Here is an 18,733-nt window from a genome sequence, read left to right as displayed (position 1 = left end):
GTTTGGTCTCATTGACAGTTAATGAAGCTTGTCGGCTTTAGAGAAGACCGACATGTGGTCTCTACTCATTGTTTAGCCCACTGGGTTCCCCAGACTCAGAGGCATCAAGGCTTCTTTACAAAGTGTGACTGGGTTATCTGTGTGCCTTGTGTGTAGAATCAAGCACATGTACCAGTCATGTAGCAAAAACAGAAGGCTGAGAAGAACACTCCGTCACCTTTGGTTTGCTGCATCATGTGAACATGAAAAAAAAAAACAAAAACAAAGAAAAAAATAATTTGAGATGCTTAAATGATTGAGGAATGACATTTACCAGTCCAAATGTTACAGAGGGTACAAATCATTAATTATACAGCACTGAAAAAAAGTGTTTAACGTCAGTTTAAACTTATTTGACTGTTTATAGTGGCATAACAATGTATACAGTTAGAAAAGCAGTGAGCAGGCACACATGGAAATATATTGACTTTTTTTTTTTTAAAGGCTGAACCAAAACATATCTAAATGTTAGCAGTTAGCCCAGCACATCCAAATGAACTACAATTATTGCTTGAGTTAAAATAAGGCAGTTGAGATTTTGCATAGTTGATATTAGCAGTACAGAAGGTATTTTGCCATAATCAAACATTATAGTGTAAATCACCACAATCCCCACAGTATTACTATAAAACTGGTTAGAATACAAAATAATCAAAAGCCTCTTGAAATTAATTCTCATAATATCTATGAAATCCCCTTCCTTCCTTCCTTCCCATAAAGATGAAAGAAAAATGGAAAAATATAAAAAAAATGCCTTTGTCCAGTTGATTTCCCTCTAACTGTATTTTCCAGGTAAGAGACAGTTAATGGTACAGACTAGAACACATCTGAACTCATGGAATAGAAATGAGGCAGTGTAGGAATATAATGGGTCAAACAAACAAGCTGTCTATGCAAAGATAGAACAAATATGTTAAAACATTTTCTTTTTGATAGAATGACAAGCTCAACCTACATATAAACTCATTGGTCATTTTTTTGTGTTCTGTTGAATCAAAAGTCTAGATGCTATCCATGGCTTTAAACTCGCTCAGAGCCTGCACAGGGTTGATATGTTTCTTGTGAGAGGATCTCTTGACTCTGTTGGTTTGGCCGTCATCCTGCTTCTCTCTTTTCACCAGAGGTTTCTTCTCAGGAGCTTTCATCCTCCAGGAGATAGCTGGCATATTGAGGGACTCCATGCCTTTGCTCTTCTGGTACTTAGTGGATGCAACATAGGAGGCCTTGACGGTGGACACCACTGTGTTCATCAGGTTCTTTGCAGCCTGAATGAGGGACATTGCGCTGTCCAACTGATAACACAGAAGGGACATGAGAAAAGAGCAGAGAAACAATTAGCCTTGTAAAATGGTGAAAGCAAAGGCTGTTGTTTACATCCTTTTTGAATTCATGTTGAGTGAAAGTAAACTGCTCTTGTCCTTCTAATGCCGCCTTGTTTTGTACTGCAAGTTTTCCAGGGGAAAACCAAAACCATAGTGTTTGTACTGAAGAATTAACGACCTTTCCAAGTTTGTCTGGCATACAAACAGATGTGAGAAATTGGGAGAATATGGAAAAAGGTCACACCAATTTAATCTCCACAGTTTAATAGCCTCAGAGACACTGGTGACACTTGACTGAAACTTTAGGAAGCATACTCAGCCCAAGAGAAAGGACAGAGGAATTCATTATTTCCTGCACACAGAGGCACTGTATTTTAATTAATCTGACTGGCAAGTAAGTAGTTAATTAATGCTTAAGAGGGTTTGCAAACACTGGCCTTTTACAACGTTATCTTAAGTACTAGAAATGTTAGGAAATATTTGGGCAACATTAGTCCTTTCCAGCAGAGAAACCCATTATTTCTGTTATCACTTTATATATAAAATATAAGCTGCAAATAAAAGCGCGGAGAATGAATCATTAACTCAACACAACCACCAGCTGGTGCCATTAAGTCCTAGTATTTTTAATTTATTTGGGTAACACCAGAAAATAAAACTTTAGGAAGTAGCCAATGCATTTTATTGATTTAATAATCTTTCTAGCTAGGAATTAAAGGTATCCTGCGGATATTTCACTAAAAACAGTTCTGTTTACATTCATTGTTTCTCACAAAAAGAGCAATGTCTGTATCCTTGAGGCTTCATTACATTTTTACCCTTTTTTGTAAATGTTTGAAACCTACACTGTCTCCCTGCTTTCGTCTCTTATTGGAACATTGCTAAATTTGTAACCGCATTACTGGCACCAACTCTTATGGCCCTCTGCAGTAATCAAAACAAGCTTAGTGAATAGTTAAAATAAAGGAAAATACTAACTACTAACAGCTCAACTGCTGTTTAGTTACTGTGGGGCCTTTTCATAATGAAGACAGCAAATTGTAGACAATGTGTCCACAGTTAAAATGATGTTGAACTTACCCCTGAGACAACCAGCTCTCCTCCCAGGTTCTGAACCTCAGCCTTGACTTTGCTGCAGATGTTGAGCTGGTGGCAATACAAGGCAATACGCTGCAGGTAGGCAAGCAGATCCTGCTTACAGGCTGAGTCGGGGCACTGTGAGAGAGAAAGACAACATGTGTCAACTAATGTGCACGTCAATTAGTATCTAAGCTTTGTTTGTTATAATACTTGTTTATTATAATACTAGCTGCTTGCAGGTGGTACAATGAATCAATTTTTGTCACTTATTCATCTGCTGCTACTACTCAATCTGAATATTTATGCGATTCTACAGACACAATGATCTTGCACTTTATCAAGATGAGTTAGTACCAGTGTGACAGGTAAGGTAGACACCCACATTAGGGACGTGCTCAGAGCCAAAATGACAAACGCACGCCCACAACCTGGTAGATTGATAACTCATCTTCACAAGGTTAAGCATGATCAAGTCACACAGAATGCAAATTCTATTAGGAGCCAAATTTTGCTGTCAATCAATGCGTTTTAGGTGGTGGTAATAATTTTGCATCAAGTCTCTTTGGAAACAAAACTACTTGCTCTGGAGTGTGAACAGCAGCCCTGTGCATAGTTAAGGAACATTTTCAAAATTAAAACAGGTGACAGTCATCATCCTAGTTGTCAGTAATCTGCATTCTTGTGACACAAATGTTTGAGAAGACTCTATCCTAACAACTTAAACAGTGACTTCAGGTGTGAAGTTGTAAATAAACTGCCCAGGGCTGGAAAAGCACTCCAACAGGCTTCATTAAGTCCAATTAATTCTCTGAGGAAATATGCAAGGGATAGGAGGTAGCTTAAAAAGTGTGGCAAAACAATTTTTTAGACCATAGGTTCAGACCAAGTTGAAAAAGCCTCTTATTCTTGGTTCCACCGAAGCATAACAATATTGTCAAAAGTCAGCTAGGAACACAAAAACAAAATACATTGGAGCCATAAAAAATCCATCAACTTCAAGAAATCCAATAAATTCTCATAAAGCCTACTTGAAAGTGGCAGGATGTGAAGAGCCCCACAAGTGCATCTCATTTAGAATTGGCAATCTTTTTGAATTATTTCATCTCATTATAATTAGACGTGGGCTCTACCTTGGAACACCATTTCCAATCCCTTTCCTAGTTTGCTAAACAAGTCCCTTGCCAGCATAGTAATTAGGCCACAGTACTCTTAGCTACTGTTCAAGTGAGGGGTGTAAAACCCTGATAGGGCCCTGACACTGAACTTCGGATTATCAGAGTGACCTGATACAGACAAAGGTATGTCAGCAATGATCACTACACAGCTAGACTGAGACGGTTACAGATAATCAGAGGCTGGCAGCTTTTCACATCACTAAACTAACTATACCTGTGAATAGCACCAGCGTGACCATGGGAGTGAGCAAAGCCAAGCGAAAATACTGGCTGAAACACCAGTATTTGCAGGTGCCTGCCTGTCTGAAGGAGGAGTCCATTGGCAGCTATTAATTCTGAGTGCAGGGAAAAGGTGAAAGGGAGGGAATCGCAGCCAATATTTTAATTGATGGATCTCTACAGGAAGTAGTTGGCGAGGTCAGCGCTGTAGAACTTAAGTATGCAGTGTTTGCATGTGTCTAGATGAAATGGAGAGGCATTTTGTCCGTCTATAAGTGGATAAATGACAGAGTTTGGACATCATAGTTTGTTTTGTTTTTTTTTGTTTTTTTTCCAATAATGGCCATTACCACCATTAAAGTGCACTAATTCATAGACGGTGAGGAAATCCCTGTTTGCTTTTCTCTTTGCAAACGGAGGAAGAGGAAACATATTTGGGATCGTAATTTTTGGACACTTCAAACAGACTAGGATTTATGATGTGTCTAATCCTGCTGAGCGCGTCAGTATCCCTGGTGGGAGTGTAGAGCGCTTTGCTGAATATAGTGCACTCACTCCCAGACATACAGCCATGCACGCATGCACGCATTTACACACCGCCCCAGCCAACACAGCTATGCTTATTCATATGCAGCGTACATCAGAATGTGGGAGACTATAGCTCAATAAGGACACAGAAATTTATCAGAAACACATCTTTTCACCATAAATACAAAACAAATCCACTCCATTTATACACTTGAACACAAATTAAAATGTGACACAAACAAAGAAACAACTAAGCCCATTGCAATCATGGCTTTTTTTTACTGAGAGCTCTATAGATGTACTGTGACAATATTAATAAAATGATCTAAGCTATCACTACCATTCACTCCTGATTAATAGAAGGATGAGCTAAGTAGAGAGGAGGGAAATGTGAGAGTTGGCATTCTATTAAAGAAAGGTATGTGAGAGGTGATTAGGGGAAAGGGAGCTGGAGGGGATGATCATCATACAGGAGAGGACTAATACATGGCTGAGAGACTGGAGAAAATGGGAGAGGGAGGGGGGTGAAAAAAGAGAAAAGAACCAGAGAGAAATAAGTAGTTGGAGAAAAGACGAGGATGAAGAGTGAGCCAGAGGGGAAACAGTATGGAGGAGTAAATAAGGGGGAGAAATCCAACTGGGGAAAAGGGACGCAGACAGGAGGATTCAGCTGTAGTTGGGAGGGGGGTATAAGTAAGTAACAGTGTGTGTGTGGATGCACACATGCAATAGCAAAGACCTGGGATGAGGCTGAATGCAGCAGCCATGCTAATGAGGGCTTGGGGAAGTATTCAGACGGCTGAGAGCAGGGCACTGTGAAAGCATCACTTGTGCTCATACTCAGCTCAGCTGCTGGCTTCACTCAGCACTCAGGAAACTCTGTAAGGCTGCTCTGACTGTGACATGTGAATACATAAGTTGCACAGAGAAGAGCTAAGAACACCTTAGATTGTTTTGGAAATGCAAACAAAAGCCCTGCCTGTGATTAACTCTAGGGGTATTCAAAATTTGATGACTGTGTCAGAGGCTAAAGAACCTCACTGACCTTCACTGTGGTGTAATAACGCTTGCAGAAACCACGTAAGGAACTCACATTCCACCAAGAAACCTTTTAGATCCCTGCTTTTTTACTTGAAGGTATGAATAATTAATAGAGCAAATAACAATTAATAAATGGGGCATGTAATGTAGGTGTTTACTCAACTTAAATGTTAATGTATGTGCAGGTTGTGCAAACACCATAACCCAGCAGTTATGCTGAAAATCATATTTAAACAATTCATTTCCATTTCACAGGACAAGATTTCCTAGTGTGAAAAACAAAGGGACCATCATTCTTGTTCCCATTGAGCGATTCTCTTCTCTAATAGTGACTCCAACCATTAGAGTCCATCATTGTAATTTTTTTTCGTCTAGTCTGAGTGCTGCGGTGAAATGTCCCTCAAGCCTGATGATATAGCCTTTTTCCACATGCTGTGTGGCCAGTTATGGAGTGGGACAGTTAACCTTGCTTGGTCAGCTACTATTGAGAGATGGCAAAGCAGGAAGAGGGGCACTAGAGACTTTATCACATGAGTCTGAATACCTTTTCAAGGCAAACTAATAGAAAAGGTAAGTCACCATCTTTCAAGAGGAGCCAGGAGTACAGGAAGAAATGTCAATGATTCTTGTGTAGTTGTTGTTGTCCCTTCACTTATGGCTTCAAGTGCCTTCCCAGAAAAACAAAGATGAAACATCAAAGTTGTGTCAAAAGATAGCAGATCATTATGTTAATTTGCTAATTTTCCTAATTTCTCAAGTAACAATCCCGTACATGATTTAGTGTACTCCATATTCATGAGCGTCTCACTTTGTTAGTGTGTGGGTAGCTCTTCCTTTATTTTGCATTCCTTAGCATTTCAACTGTTGCTCTAGTGAAGGTTCAGAGCACGGTGCAAACAAAAGCAAAAATCCACAAATAAGCAAAGCAAATGAGGAAGTAAGAATGACAGAGCAGGATGTCGAACAAAAGGATCTCACTGTGCTACGTGTTGGGTAATGTCCATGATATAAATGATGATCAGGAAGGTCAGGTCCCATCATTGGAAATGTCATGCAGTTCCACTGAATTCCATTATACAGACCAGAGACAGAGGTAGAGCCACTGTGCTGCTGCCGCCCAGCACTGACCTTTCAGGACGCATCACCCAGAGGAAATGCCAATTTCCAATATTTACTGACACGGCAGCATTCTAATGTGCGGCTGCCAGCAACCTGTTGGAGAGTGCCACGGGGCAGTGTACAGAGAGGGTGCTTTCTGATATGTTTTTGATTAAATTGATATTTACATTGTTCTCAGATCTAAGCAAGGTGATTTTGAGTATTTCTGCATGGTGTCTTCATCGAAAGTACTTTGCCTTTATACTCTAAACTGTAGCTTGGCTATCAGACAGCCAGATAATGTAAAGCTACCTTTTTCAGTCATTTCACCTGTTCCATAAAGCTTATATTTAATTAAGCTGAGAAACTAAATTGAAAAAGAAAAACAGACGCTACATTTCTAAAGGTATGCTGATAACTATGCCTCAAACCTATAAATCACCCTATATCATAATGTACCTATAGCCCAAAGTGTCCTCCTGCCACAGTTAAAAGACAAGCTCAAACAAACAAACAAACAAACAGAAACCTTCACTCAGGCAAGCTACAAGGGTTTGGTGGTGTGGCTGGATTTCCAGAGCTGAAGGCGAAGAAAACAGATCCAAAACTTATACCAGCTGGCACGTTTCACCATGAAGGTTTACTGCTCTCTAACATATAAAACATCTACCTGGGGAGAAAACAAATATCAGGCACAAAACATTTGTGTGCCTGATATTTGTTTTCTCCCCCTGGTAGGCACACAACATCTGTGTACCTGTGTGTGGGTTGTGGATGATTACCTGTGCCTAACCTGAGAAAGGACTTTCAGGACAACAAGACACAGGGCGCTTTTATCTGCCATTACACCTCAAAACTGCCATGGGGTTACAGAGGTGTGTGTGGTGTGTGTGTGTTGTGTGTGTGTGTGTGTGTATAAGTAATATATATATAGATATATATATATAATATAATATATATATATATATATATTATATTATTATTATATATATATATATATATATATATATATATAATTTTTTCAGTGCCATTGGGAAAACAGTGTGACTGAGATCTACATCAAAGTTTAAGGAGAACAGCGAACAAAGCACTGGAAAGACCATTCTGTTACTTTAGGCAGCAGCTGAAGTAAGAGATAGAGCTATACAGGTATAGGAAATTATCTTTTCCAAGCTGTAGTCCATAGACACTTCAAGATGAATACACTGTAGCATAAAAATGTTTAATATATTAAATGGAATTGAAAACTTGTGAAAACAGTGGCGGAGGATGAAAAGGTAAAAATGACTGAAAAGTATAAGTGAAGATAGAAGTGAGGGCTTCAAAAGCATTGGGGGGAATGAATTTCAAAAAAATCCAGCAGTGGAAATTTAACACAGTTTTACTACTGGATAAAACCTTGAGTGCACTTCCTTTTCACAGGACCTGTGCTGAAGTTGAGTATGTTAAGTGTTTTCTGTGTACAACCTAGTTATGAGGCTTTACAGTGAATGTGCTGTACATTAGATTTCTACCGTCTGTTGCTGATTATATTACTGTTAATGGCTAAATCTAAATCTCCCAGGGGCTACCAATATCAATCAAGATCCATTTCAAACAGAATGATGATAGCCACATCTCCTCTGCTCACTGCATGTGCTAAAAAGATGCTCCATATTTGTGTGGGGCCAATTCAATCATACTGGCACTTAGGACTGTTAATGTGAAATTGAAGCAGACAGAGTCTGGGTATGACAGGAGAAAATCAAGCTGGGGGCAAGCCAAAAAGACCAACTTTAGAGGTAACCACAGGGACCAATTAAATGGCCCTCATCAATTTTTAATGTTCATGCTGCACCTGTCACTCAGGCATTTCAATGTAGCACTTGTAAGCAAAACTGATAATACAACTTTTTGACATTGAGACATTAACTTTCACTTGGCCTGACCATTTACAGATTTTTGTCTCACTTGATACCCATCTGTTCCAAAACCTCAGATTTGCAAATGCAGGTGTAAAGACATAGACCCTCAAAACTTTCAAATATATCAAATAGCTATACACTATTTAGTCTTTCCAAGTCATCCACTTCTCCGACCTGTCAAATGTCCTGTCCACAGGTAAGGAACTAAAAGCTTTATACAGCTATCTCAATATGGTGTTTGCTCCTTCCACTGAATTATCCACCTCTGTGAACTCTTTGGTTACAAAAAGTGTTTCCTTTCACGGTCAAACTTCAGGATAGACACAAAAACAAAACAAAAAAAAAACATGAAATTATTGAATTATCAAGGGTAAATGCCTTTCAAAACAATCCATTGGGAGTTTATAAATTTTCTCAACCAGCAAAAAGGTGGGCTTGGTTGGGCTGAACTGCAGTTGGCTGAGGCTTGACCCTTGAACTGCTGAGCTGAGAATTTGTGGGTTCTCTGGGTGATTTTGCTTCTCCACTGCAGTAGGTAATTTACAACCCTGTCTGCTGCAAAGCGTCTAGGGCCAGAGCTGGGACTGTGACCAGCAACAGAGCCCATGGATCACCATAAATCTCCACTGATTGAATGCAAATTGGAGAAGTACACTATGTATGTCAGTATACATCATGAGAATAAAGCTTGCACAACAAACACACACACAGCAAATACATGCCCATTCTCTAAATATGCAAGCCTTATTTTATGTGCATGTGTTTGTATGTGTACATGCAAGTGTTTATGTGGTGAGCAGAAAAGCAGCAGAAATTTATGGGCTACATAGTGGCTAACACATTTGCATTATAAATCTCAATTACATAGCATTATTTGTTTACCAGCCTGCTCAGATGGAATTCTCATAAGGTGCCCTGCAGAGGAGGGTCATAAATTCTTAATAAACTGCAGTGCAGACCTTTGTATGGCACTGACCTAAATCCTGCAGCTCATCTCTGCACTACACTCATTTCTTTAAACTTTAATAAGGCTCTATTACACATATTTAACTGTTTTTCACATTCTTCAAACTAGACCGTGTCCACCTGCATATTTCTGTTTAACACAATATGCACGTATCAAAACATGTCTTGACACAGTCTTGCAAAGGGAAATGTAGGGTAAGATGCTGTGCTATCAGTCTGGGACCATCTGCCGATGTGTTTTATATAAGGAATAAACCCTCATGGGCCCTCCAGACCAGAGGCACAGAGCACAAGTGATTAATATGCCTAGGTTAATGAGCAGTCCCAGCATTGCCTTTGCTTCTCTGACTCTCTGTCAGTATGTATGCATCTGGGTGGTGACTCACTTAACTACTGCTGGAGTATGTAGACTATCCCAACATGCCATGCCATGCCTTGGCTGAAAGTGGGCCTGTGGCATCTCCTGCTTTGTTAGAGATACGGCCCTAAATATAAACTGCCGTGCAAATAAATAAATAAATAAAAACTGCCACCTGGCAATTATACTGCTAATTAAAAGGCGAAGCACTCTTAATGGATTCATCTCTCAGGAGGGATGTTCCTCTCTCCACACAAATGCACTGCCCCCTCTTTTTGCCTCTCCTATCTCTCCATCATTCTCCTCCCCTCTACCCCATGTCCATCCCTGGGAGCTCTGGCTGATGTGTTATGGGTGAGTGTCGCCTGGTCTTCTAGTGTTTTGGTCTCTGCTGAGAGAGAAAGGCTAAGAGGGACAGCTGGATGGGTTCAGAGGCTAGAGGGGTCCTCGATCTTGGCAAAGACTTGTGTTCCAACAGCCAAAGCTCTTCATTTATTCATACTTTGAGTGCTTCAAACCCCAAAATCCCCTAATAGTGCACACACACAAACATACACATCGGCAGAAAAAAAGATAAAGAAACAAGTACCTACAAATAGTTGAGGATGGAAGAATGAAACAGTCAACCAGATCTAACACATCTATACACATGTGCCTGCAGAGAGGCAAGCTAATCAACAGACGTGTTTGTATGTTGGCATACATACACACAAACACATACACATGCTCACACACCTACACAGTTTCCCATCTGTTTTCTTTGGGGGATTACACTGTTTTCATTAAAGTGAATAAGCATCTTCAAAAGCGGCAGTGAGGCATAAAAAAGTCACTTTCCAGAACAGCTTATTCCCTGTTCAAATGATTCGGATGCAATTAGGTCAGTACAGGTAAGACTTTTACTTTGTGATAGACGTGGGCCTGTAATATTAAGGATCTGAGGGCACCTTAAATAAAATATCAGACGTGCAGGGCTTGTGGAGGCCAGCAGCTCATTATGTCTGACTATGAGGAAGTGATCTCTGCTGAAAGCTAAAGGCAGATGTTTCCAGCATGTGTTGGCATAATTGAAACCCCAGGTTGTGCAAAAAAATCAGACAAAAGCAATTGATATACCTCTTATGCCCCCTTTGAATCTGAGTAAAATTCACAGAGAAGTGTTTTATAAGCATGGGCTTTTTTTTTGCCCGTACATATGGAATATACTTCATATGTGCCCCAGCAGCCCTAACACATCTCCTCTCATTACACAAACAACTGGTAGAAAAAAAAAGCTATGACATAAAACTACATGATCCTTAAATCAATTATTAACCACGGCCTTGTGTAGGAAGAGCTTGACTATTTCATCATGGTGCAAAATAAGCTTTAACAGATTTAAAAGTGACTGATGCAAAGCATTTAAATCCATGTGTTGTAGTCATCGCTGAAACATTCAATTTGAATGAACACGTCATTTAGCTAACAGACTTTGTGCTGTTACAATGTTTTGCCAATATATCTGTAGAGATGTCAACAAAACCAGAGTAAAAGAGAGACTGACAATGTAATCTAGATTGAAATCTTACAGCAAACATCTGAAGTCAGTGTGTGCCTCCCTGACTGTGTTCTTGGACAGAACTGTAAGAAACCCACAGATGGTATATCTCAACTACAAAAGCAAGCAATGTCTTTACTGGGGACGGCCATATCTTGTTGCAAACATCACAAACTAAACTCTTCCATGATTTAACAACAAAATGTATACATATTACAGACACAGAAGGAATAAGTCTCTGCCTATGAGATGGCACATGAATATGTTGGGGGATAAATCATGTACAGTGTCTCCCTGAGGAGTGGTACAGTGCAAGTATTTAAGTGAAATATGAGGCCATGGATAATTGAATGTGTGTTTCCCTATGTCAAGGACCATAGTCTCTGGGGTAAGGGATAGATGTGGAGGGATGATGGAATTGGGAATTGGGGGGTGGGAGATGGAAGGACAAGAGAGAGAGAGAGAGTGTTTGATCCTGAAAGAAATTGGTAAAGACTGGTAAGGGGTGTCTCATGAATAACACAAATCATAGCAGTTGTTAACATCTGAAGGGCTGTGCTGTGCGAGCCTTTCACTTGGATTTGATCATAAATGTGAAAATGAGAAAAAAATAAAATGATAAAATAAAAAGCAAGTGTGCAAAAAGAAATTTCGTGTACTGAATGCTGTTCCGTTATTATCTTTTTGTAGACATGGCTTAAAGTAACAAGAGCACCAGAATATTCTGAAATAAAAGTTTGCATAAAAGTTTGTCTTTAAATCCAGCTTACATGCAGCTCTGCTAAGGACAACGTTTAAAAACAAAAGCAGGGGCTGTCAAGATACAATCAGTATGAATGCTTTGCTTTTTCAAACTCAGTGTGAGCACTACAGCACGCGGCAATGTCAGTTCCTTCTGCAACATAGGAGCTGAGAATGAATTGTGCATTTGGGTAATGAAAAACTATACTCCAACTCAATGGTGTTAACAGAACATCCATGACTTAAGAGATAGTAAATTTAACTTCTGAGGTAAATTAATGAGCACCACAATGATGAAATGCACCGCTCATAGATACATAACTGAATGTTGTGCTGGCAGGGTTGCATTAGTGAAGTATGTGCCCCCGATCTTCTAACACAGTAATCACAAATACATCAGAATAATTACAATGGAAAAAACTTCTTTTGAAGCTTCTCATTTATCAACATCTTTCATGTTGTCCCCCTGCCTGAAACATGTCATTTTGTAATAGATTGACTTACAATGCATTAAGAAAGTATTCAGAAACTTTCACTTTTTTCACATTTTGTTATGTTGCAATCTTTGAAATTGTTTAAATTTATTCTTCCATCACCAGTCTACACACAATACCCCATAATGACAAAGGGCAAAAATATTTTTAAAATGTTTGCAAATTTATAAAAAGAAGAAAAAAAAAAAAAAAACTGAAATATCACATTGACATAAGTATTCAGACCATTTACTCAGCGATTACAGCCTCAAGTCTTCTTGAGTATGATGCCACAAGGTTTGCACATCAGGACTTAGTGTTTTCTGCCATTCTTCTCTGCAGATCCTCTCAAGCTCTGTCAGGTTGGATGTGGACTGTTGGTGGACAGTCATTTTCAGGTTTTTCCAAAGATGTTCCATTGGGTGGATGGGCCACTCAAAGACATTCATAGAGTTGTCCCTAAGCCACTACTGTGTTGTCTTGGCTGTATGCTTAAGGTGGGCCTTTGGCCCAGTCTAATGTCTGACTGCTCTGGACCAGGTTTTCATTAAGAATATCTCTGTATTTTGCTTAGTTCAGCTTTCCCTCAACCCTCACCAGTCTTCCTGTCCCTGCGGGTGAGAAAAACCCCCACAGCATGATACTGCAACCACCACGCTTCACCATTGGGATAGTATTGGGCAGTGTCTGGTTTCCTTCAGACATGACTCTTAGAATTGAGGCCAAACAGTTCAATCTTAGTTTCATCAGACCAGAGAATCTTGTTTCTCACAGTCTGAGTCCTTTGGGTGCTTTTTTTGCAAACTCGAAGCAGCTTTCATGTGTCTTTCACTAAGAGGCTTCCGTTTGGCAAATCTGCCATAAAGCCCAGATTAGTGGAGTGCAGCAGTAATGGTTGTCCTTCTGGAAGTTTCTCCCATCCCCACACTGGACCTCTGGAGCTCAGCAAGAATGATCATCGGGTTCTTTGTTACCTACCTTACCGAGACCCTTCTCCCCTGCTCAGTTTGGCTGGGTGGCCAGTTCTAGGTAGAGTCCTGGTTGTTTTAAACTTCTTCCATTTAAGAATCATGGAGTCCACCGTGCTTTTGGGAACCTTCAATGCAGTGGAATAATTTTTGTATCCTTCCCCAGATCTGTGCCTTGACACAATCCTGTCTCTGAGCTTTGTGCAGGCAGTTCCTTCAACCTCATGGCTTGATTTTTGCTGATGTGAATTGTCAGCTGTGAGATTTTATATAGACAGGTGTGTGCCTTTCCAAAACATGTCCAATCAAATCATTTACCACAGGTGGACTCCAAACAAGGTACAGAAACATCTTATCTACTTATGTCAAAGTGATATTTAAATTTTGCCTTTAATTAAATTTGCAAAAAATTATAAAATTCTGTTTTAAATTTGTCATTGAGAGTAGACTGACAAGGGAAAAATTTAATTAAAAATGATTTTGGCATAAAGCTGGAACATAAAATGTGAAAAAAGTGAAGGGGTCTGAATACTTTTTGAATGCACTCTATGTTGTAAAGTTTGTGCATGAGAAAGTGAGTAACTTCATTTTATTCACTCTTTGTGTTGCTGCTCTTGTTGATAATTTACTGGGTCCTGACAGTGTCGCAGTGGCAGATTGCTACAATTCAAATTATATATTGAGGTCGCAGACACAAAGGTGTAGTCTACATCAAACCCTTGGGGAAAGTGGTTCATTAATGACTTACATTGTCCGCGATGGTGCGGCCCAGCTTGTCCATTCTTGATCCTGCCTCTGCAATTTTCTTGGCAGCGCTGATGACATCAGACGTATTCTTCAACGGCCCTTTCCCCCTGGGGAGAAAAATTCGAGGGATCAGTCACTGTTTCTGATCTAATGCAATCTCATTCAAAATGCAGAAGCTGCATCTCAGTCATGGAGCGGCTGTTTGTTTTGGAAGGGTGTTTTTCGGTTAGAGGCAAGTATGGATAGAGTAGCATGACTTCTGGGAATAGTTCATGCAAACGTCACAGAAATACATCACCGATGAGTCCATACACACATAACACAAACACACTTGACACCATATTGTTCGGTCAGAGCTGAGAATGTTTTATAACCCATTAAATGCAGAGGGGCAGCTTTCAATCTCAGGGCTGTGACCAGACCATTTTTCCAGTAGTTTAGCATATGATGGACAAAATATATTGATAATGGGCTTTTAAGAAACTGGCAGCACAATCATACTCAGGAATTCTGGGGGAAACCCTGATTCAAGAGGCCATCTTATTATTCTGGACACCAGTGCCATATGCTTTCTAATAAAATGGAAATAATCAGTTCAATCTATTTGGCCCCTTTTATTCAAGCAGCTTTAAAGGGTTTATTAGTAGGCTAAGAAACAAGTTGGACTGGTTTCATGACCGTTGCTGCAGAAATATTGGTTGCCCGAAAAAACTCTACACACACACCAGCTCTTCATTTTGATGGTCGTTTTCATCCAGGTATGGGATTAAGAAAGAGGACCAAACACAAAGGAGAGAATTGAAAGTAGAGACATCAGAATACAATTCAATTTGAAGCACTGGTCATTGTCCTAAAATAACACATCCAGCCTTGACCTTCTTGAGCCAAACAAAGCCATTCCCAACATGGGTCAGTCCAGCCCTGACCTGACCCAGTGTAAAGCTTGTCAGCCATTTTCCATTTTTTTCTACCCCACAAGGGACTCTGGGACACAGTTGGCAAGAGGCACAAATTGGATTCAAAGCTGCTCTCTCCAGGCTAAAAAGTGAGCCATCCAACACAGAACAGATGGAATTTTGTGTTCTGTTCTCTCGCTTCCTCTTCCCTCCCCTCCCATCTCCAACCCTTCCCCTCTCTTGCTCTGCTGTAAAGCAAGTCAGGGGCCTAGTGGAAGAGGCCACGCGTCAGAGCACATACTGGAAGCTCTCTGGGGACAAGTAAACCCCTGGAGACAGAGCTGGAGGCACTGTGATGGGTTCTGGGAGAAAAAGCCAGCAGAGTGTTTTTAATAGAGTGTTGCTAGTATAATGCTGTACTTTGCCCCAGTAAAAAAAAACATCACATCACAATGCTTAAATACAGCAACCACTGATTTCTCCCCAACCACTGATTTCTTCCCTAAAAATATCCCTTCCCCTTAGCCCTAAGAAAGGAAGGGCTAGATGCTATATTTCCTTACCATTTCCAGCTCTGTGTAGGTGGCCAAGTGACGATTGGGAAAAGCACACAAGAGGCCATGAACATAGACAGGACACCCTCCTGACAAGCGGACACTCTTGTAAGATTTTCATAGAGGATTTATACATGGAGAAGCGGCTTGGGACTTCAGGTCTGGTGACAGCTGCAGGCCTCCAGATGGGTGTAAGCCACACTGAACTGAGCACTCCACAGCAAAGAATGCTCTAAGACAGGTGGCTCCCAAATATGTTGCATGTTTCCAAGCCACACATGCCTTATTCATGAGAGCCACCATACAGCCATAAGCGATGCAGGAGTCAACAAGAATCTCTCACTCTCTGCAGATTTGTCAGGAGAGAGGTCCAGATCAATTACCTCATACAGCATTAACCTTGGCAGGGCTTTGTGCCAGCTCAAGGTTGAGGGGGCAATAATTTGGGTGCGGGCTGAATTAGCCAGCTACTGACCTTCCAGGTGCTACTGCTGCATACAAGAGTGAGGGCATAACATGAAGATATATATTCAGCCCAACAAACATCAATGTGTGTTCCCTCAAACACACACCAGGATACACAGAGTGCAAACCAAGGTCTGAGAGCAAAAAGTAACAAGACAAAGTTGTGGTATTGGCTCGACTTTACAATATTATTTTGAAAGGTATTAAAAACCACAGCTGAAAAAATCATGCATCCTTCAGAATTCTATATTCATACACATTTCATGAATCATCATGAAAATTTAAAGAACAAAGAAGTAACTTATGATCTGCGATCTTAGGTTAGGTTAGACCACATGTGCATGTGAATTTATAAAATCCCTGTGAATAATGTACATATGATGAGGATGTCACAAAACTTCTGATACATATTTAATTTGGAAAACCTTAGCTGTTGGTGAGATGCAACAATGAAACTGCATTTCAAATTTAAAACATCTTGTTTTTCAAGCCGATTTAGACTGGCGGTTTGTTATTAAATCCTAGATGAAATATGCAGAGGATAAGAGGCTTGGAGGTTTTTTTTTTTTTTTGTTGTTGTTCAAAATCCAGCCACTGCCTATAAAATGTCCCTCCAGGCATCCAATGCAACATAGCATTTCTCTTCTTGCATCTCGCTCTCATGTAAGCTACTGTGAAATAGACCACAGGTTATCATTCTCTTTTTAATGAGTGAACCCTGTGATTAAGTGCTCATGATTGCTGGTTACAGTAAGCAGCTACATTTTTGCAAAATCGACACCAGATGTTCGGCACCAACTCAATACTTTTACGATACCGTAGTATTAACTGACAAAAAATGCCCAAACAGTCACATCTTGCATTCAGTGCTTAGCATCTCAGTATTCAAAGTGTTGAGGACCTATGCTGTAATTCACAAATTATTCACAATTTAGCTCATATTTGGTTCTTCTTTGCTTTTTGCTGCCTGTCTAGTTTTATTGCTTTTGATTGGAAATGTCTATCAAAAATCACTGAATCATCAAAATTTGGAATTACATAAAATTAATACTTTTACTCGATAAGGAGTGACACTCAGCCAGTGACTGTAAGCTTGTAATGGTATAAATGGAGAAAATGAGAAAACCTTCTGGTAAATGCAGCACTGAAAAAGCTTCAGTGTGCCGTTTACCTAAGGGGAAACTTTTTTTTTTTCCATTTGAATTCTTTGGGTCAGCTTTGTAAGAGAAAAAGAGCCTTGATGTTGATATAAAGATGTCACTTCAATCAATAACCTCCTGAAATGTGTCTATGTGTGTGTGTATATAAAGCGTACACGCCACACACACATACATATGTATGCATGTCTATATAGTTACATAATTTTATGTAAATAATAATAATACATTAAACAAAGCAGCATCATTTACATCTGTGTCTGTGGATGAATAGGAAGCAAATAAAAATTGCAGGATTCTCTGCAACCTCAGTCAAATCCTGGATGTGTTAATATTTTCAACTCTGTTACAGCTTTCCAGTATTGTACTTCTTTGGCCAAGGAGACGGGATCTTTGAACCATTCAGAAGATGAAGGCAGAGTGGCAGCATTTCATCATCATTATGGACGTGACTCAGAGTTAGGCACAAAATGTCCTCTGAGTAATTCATTTGAAAATTTAAAAAGACAGTCATACAAATATAGTCAGGCAGTTAAAATGTCCCCTCAAATCCTCCACACACACAAACACATTCACACCGTGTGAGCTAGATGGTTGCACAGAGATAGAAATGCTGTCCAATCCTAATCAGAAAGTGTCAAACTGACCCCAATTTCAATATCACGTACACACATGCATTCACAGTATCATACACACAAAATAGATTTTTAGATCGTCTGCCAATGAGGTTAAAGTAGCTTCTGTCTCATTTACATAAAAAAGCTTCCTGGATTCCTCTGGATTTTATGTCTTCTTCGTTAGAGGCATAACAGGAAGCACAGCTATGGTGAATAAAACAATGACAACTTACAGTGTTGTGGTATTCAAACATACAGTATACACTCTGACATAGACGTGGTTCATGCTTGTGTAGCCAGGTTGTTTTCCATTATACAAGACTCTGTGAAAGCTGGAGAAAGTCTTAACACTGTGCATTGCTAGTAGTGCCAATGGTTCATTATAGTTGTCTGTCAACACAAGGGAGATCACTATATCAATATACTAAAAATAAAAACTACAAAAAATTTACAATCTTCTAGTTATGTCTGTTATGTCATGTGTTTCTTAAGGGTTTAAAAAGAGTGTTTTTACAATATCAGAAATCATTACATAAGTGTTGTCTGTGCCAGGGTACCAATTAACTTGGTAGTGACATACCTTTGTTTTTATTTTGGTGGTGGTCATATCATTTTGTTTACATTTAGATCTTTAGACTTTCCTTGCAATGTTATATAACCCATGCGCTGTTTAAATATTTCATCTCTCAAGTAGTTAGTTACGTTGGCAATATTTGCCAAACAACAACAGCTTTTCTGCAGAAATCAATGCTTGTGAAGTCTGAACCAAGTTTGTAAATTTTCAGCAAATATCCACAGCTTGCAACCACAGACTCTTTCAGATATGTACTGTTTTTAGTAGAGGCAGA

General features: G+C 39.7%; 1 protein-coding gene across 2 annotated transcripts in view; it reads right to left on the bottom strand.

Annotated features, from left to right (window-relative positions):
* Positions 1-423: 423 nt before the first annotated feature.
* ctnna1 (catenin alpha 1) overlaps positions 424-18,733 on the bottom strand; it is a 79,185-nt gene continuing 60,875 nt past the window's right edge. For both annotated transcript variants that reach the window (XM_022752103.1, XM_022752102.1), the window contains exons 16-18: positions 14,198-14,303; positions 2,442-2,576; positions 424-1,331 (exon numbers count right to left, since the gene is read on the bottom strand). In XM_022752103.1, the coding sequence (XP_022607824.1) occupies positions 1,041-1,331; positions 2,442-2,576; positions 14,198-14,303 (532 nt within the window). In that variant the 3' untranslated portion in view covers positions 424-1,040. The remainder of the gene's footprint in view (positions 1,332-2,441; positions 2,577-14,197; positions 14,304-18,733) is intronic.

The sequence above is a fragment of the Seriola dumerili genome, unplaced genomic scaffold (assembly GCF_002260705.1).
Source record: "Seriola dumerili isolate Sdu_G_001 unplaced genomic scaffold, Sdu_1.0 BDQW01000161.1, whole genome shotgun sequence".
NCBI lineage: Eukaryota > Metazoa > Chordata > Actinopteri > Carangiformes > Carangidae > Seriola > Seriola dumerili.
Note: the sequence above shows the minus strand (reverse complement) of the source record. Positions and strands in the feature narration are given on the sequence as shown.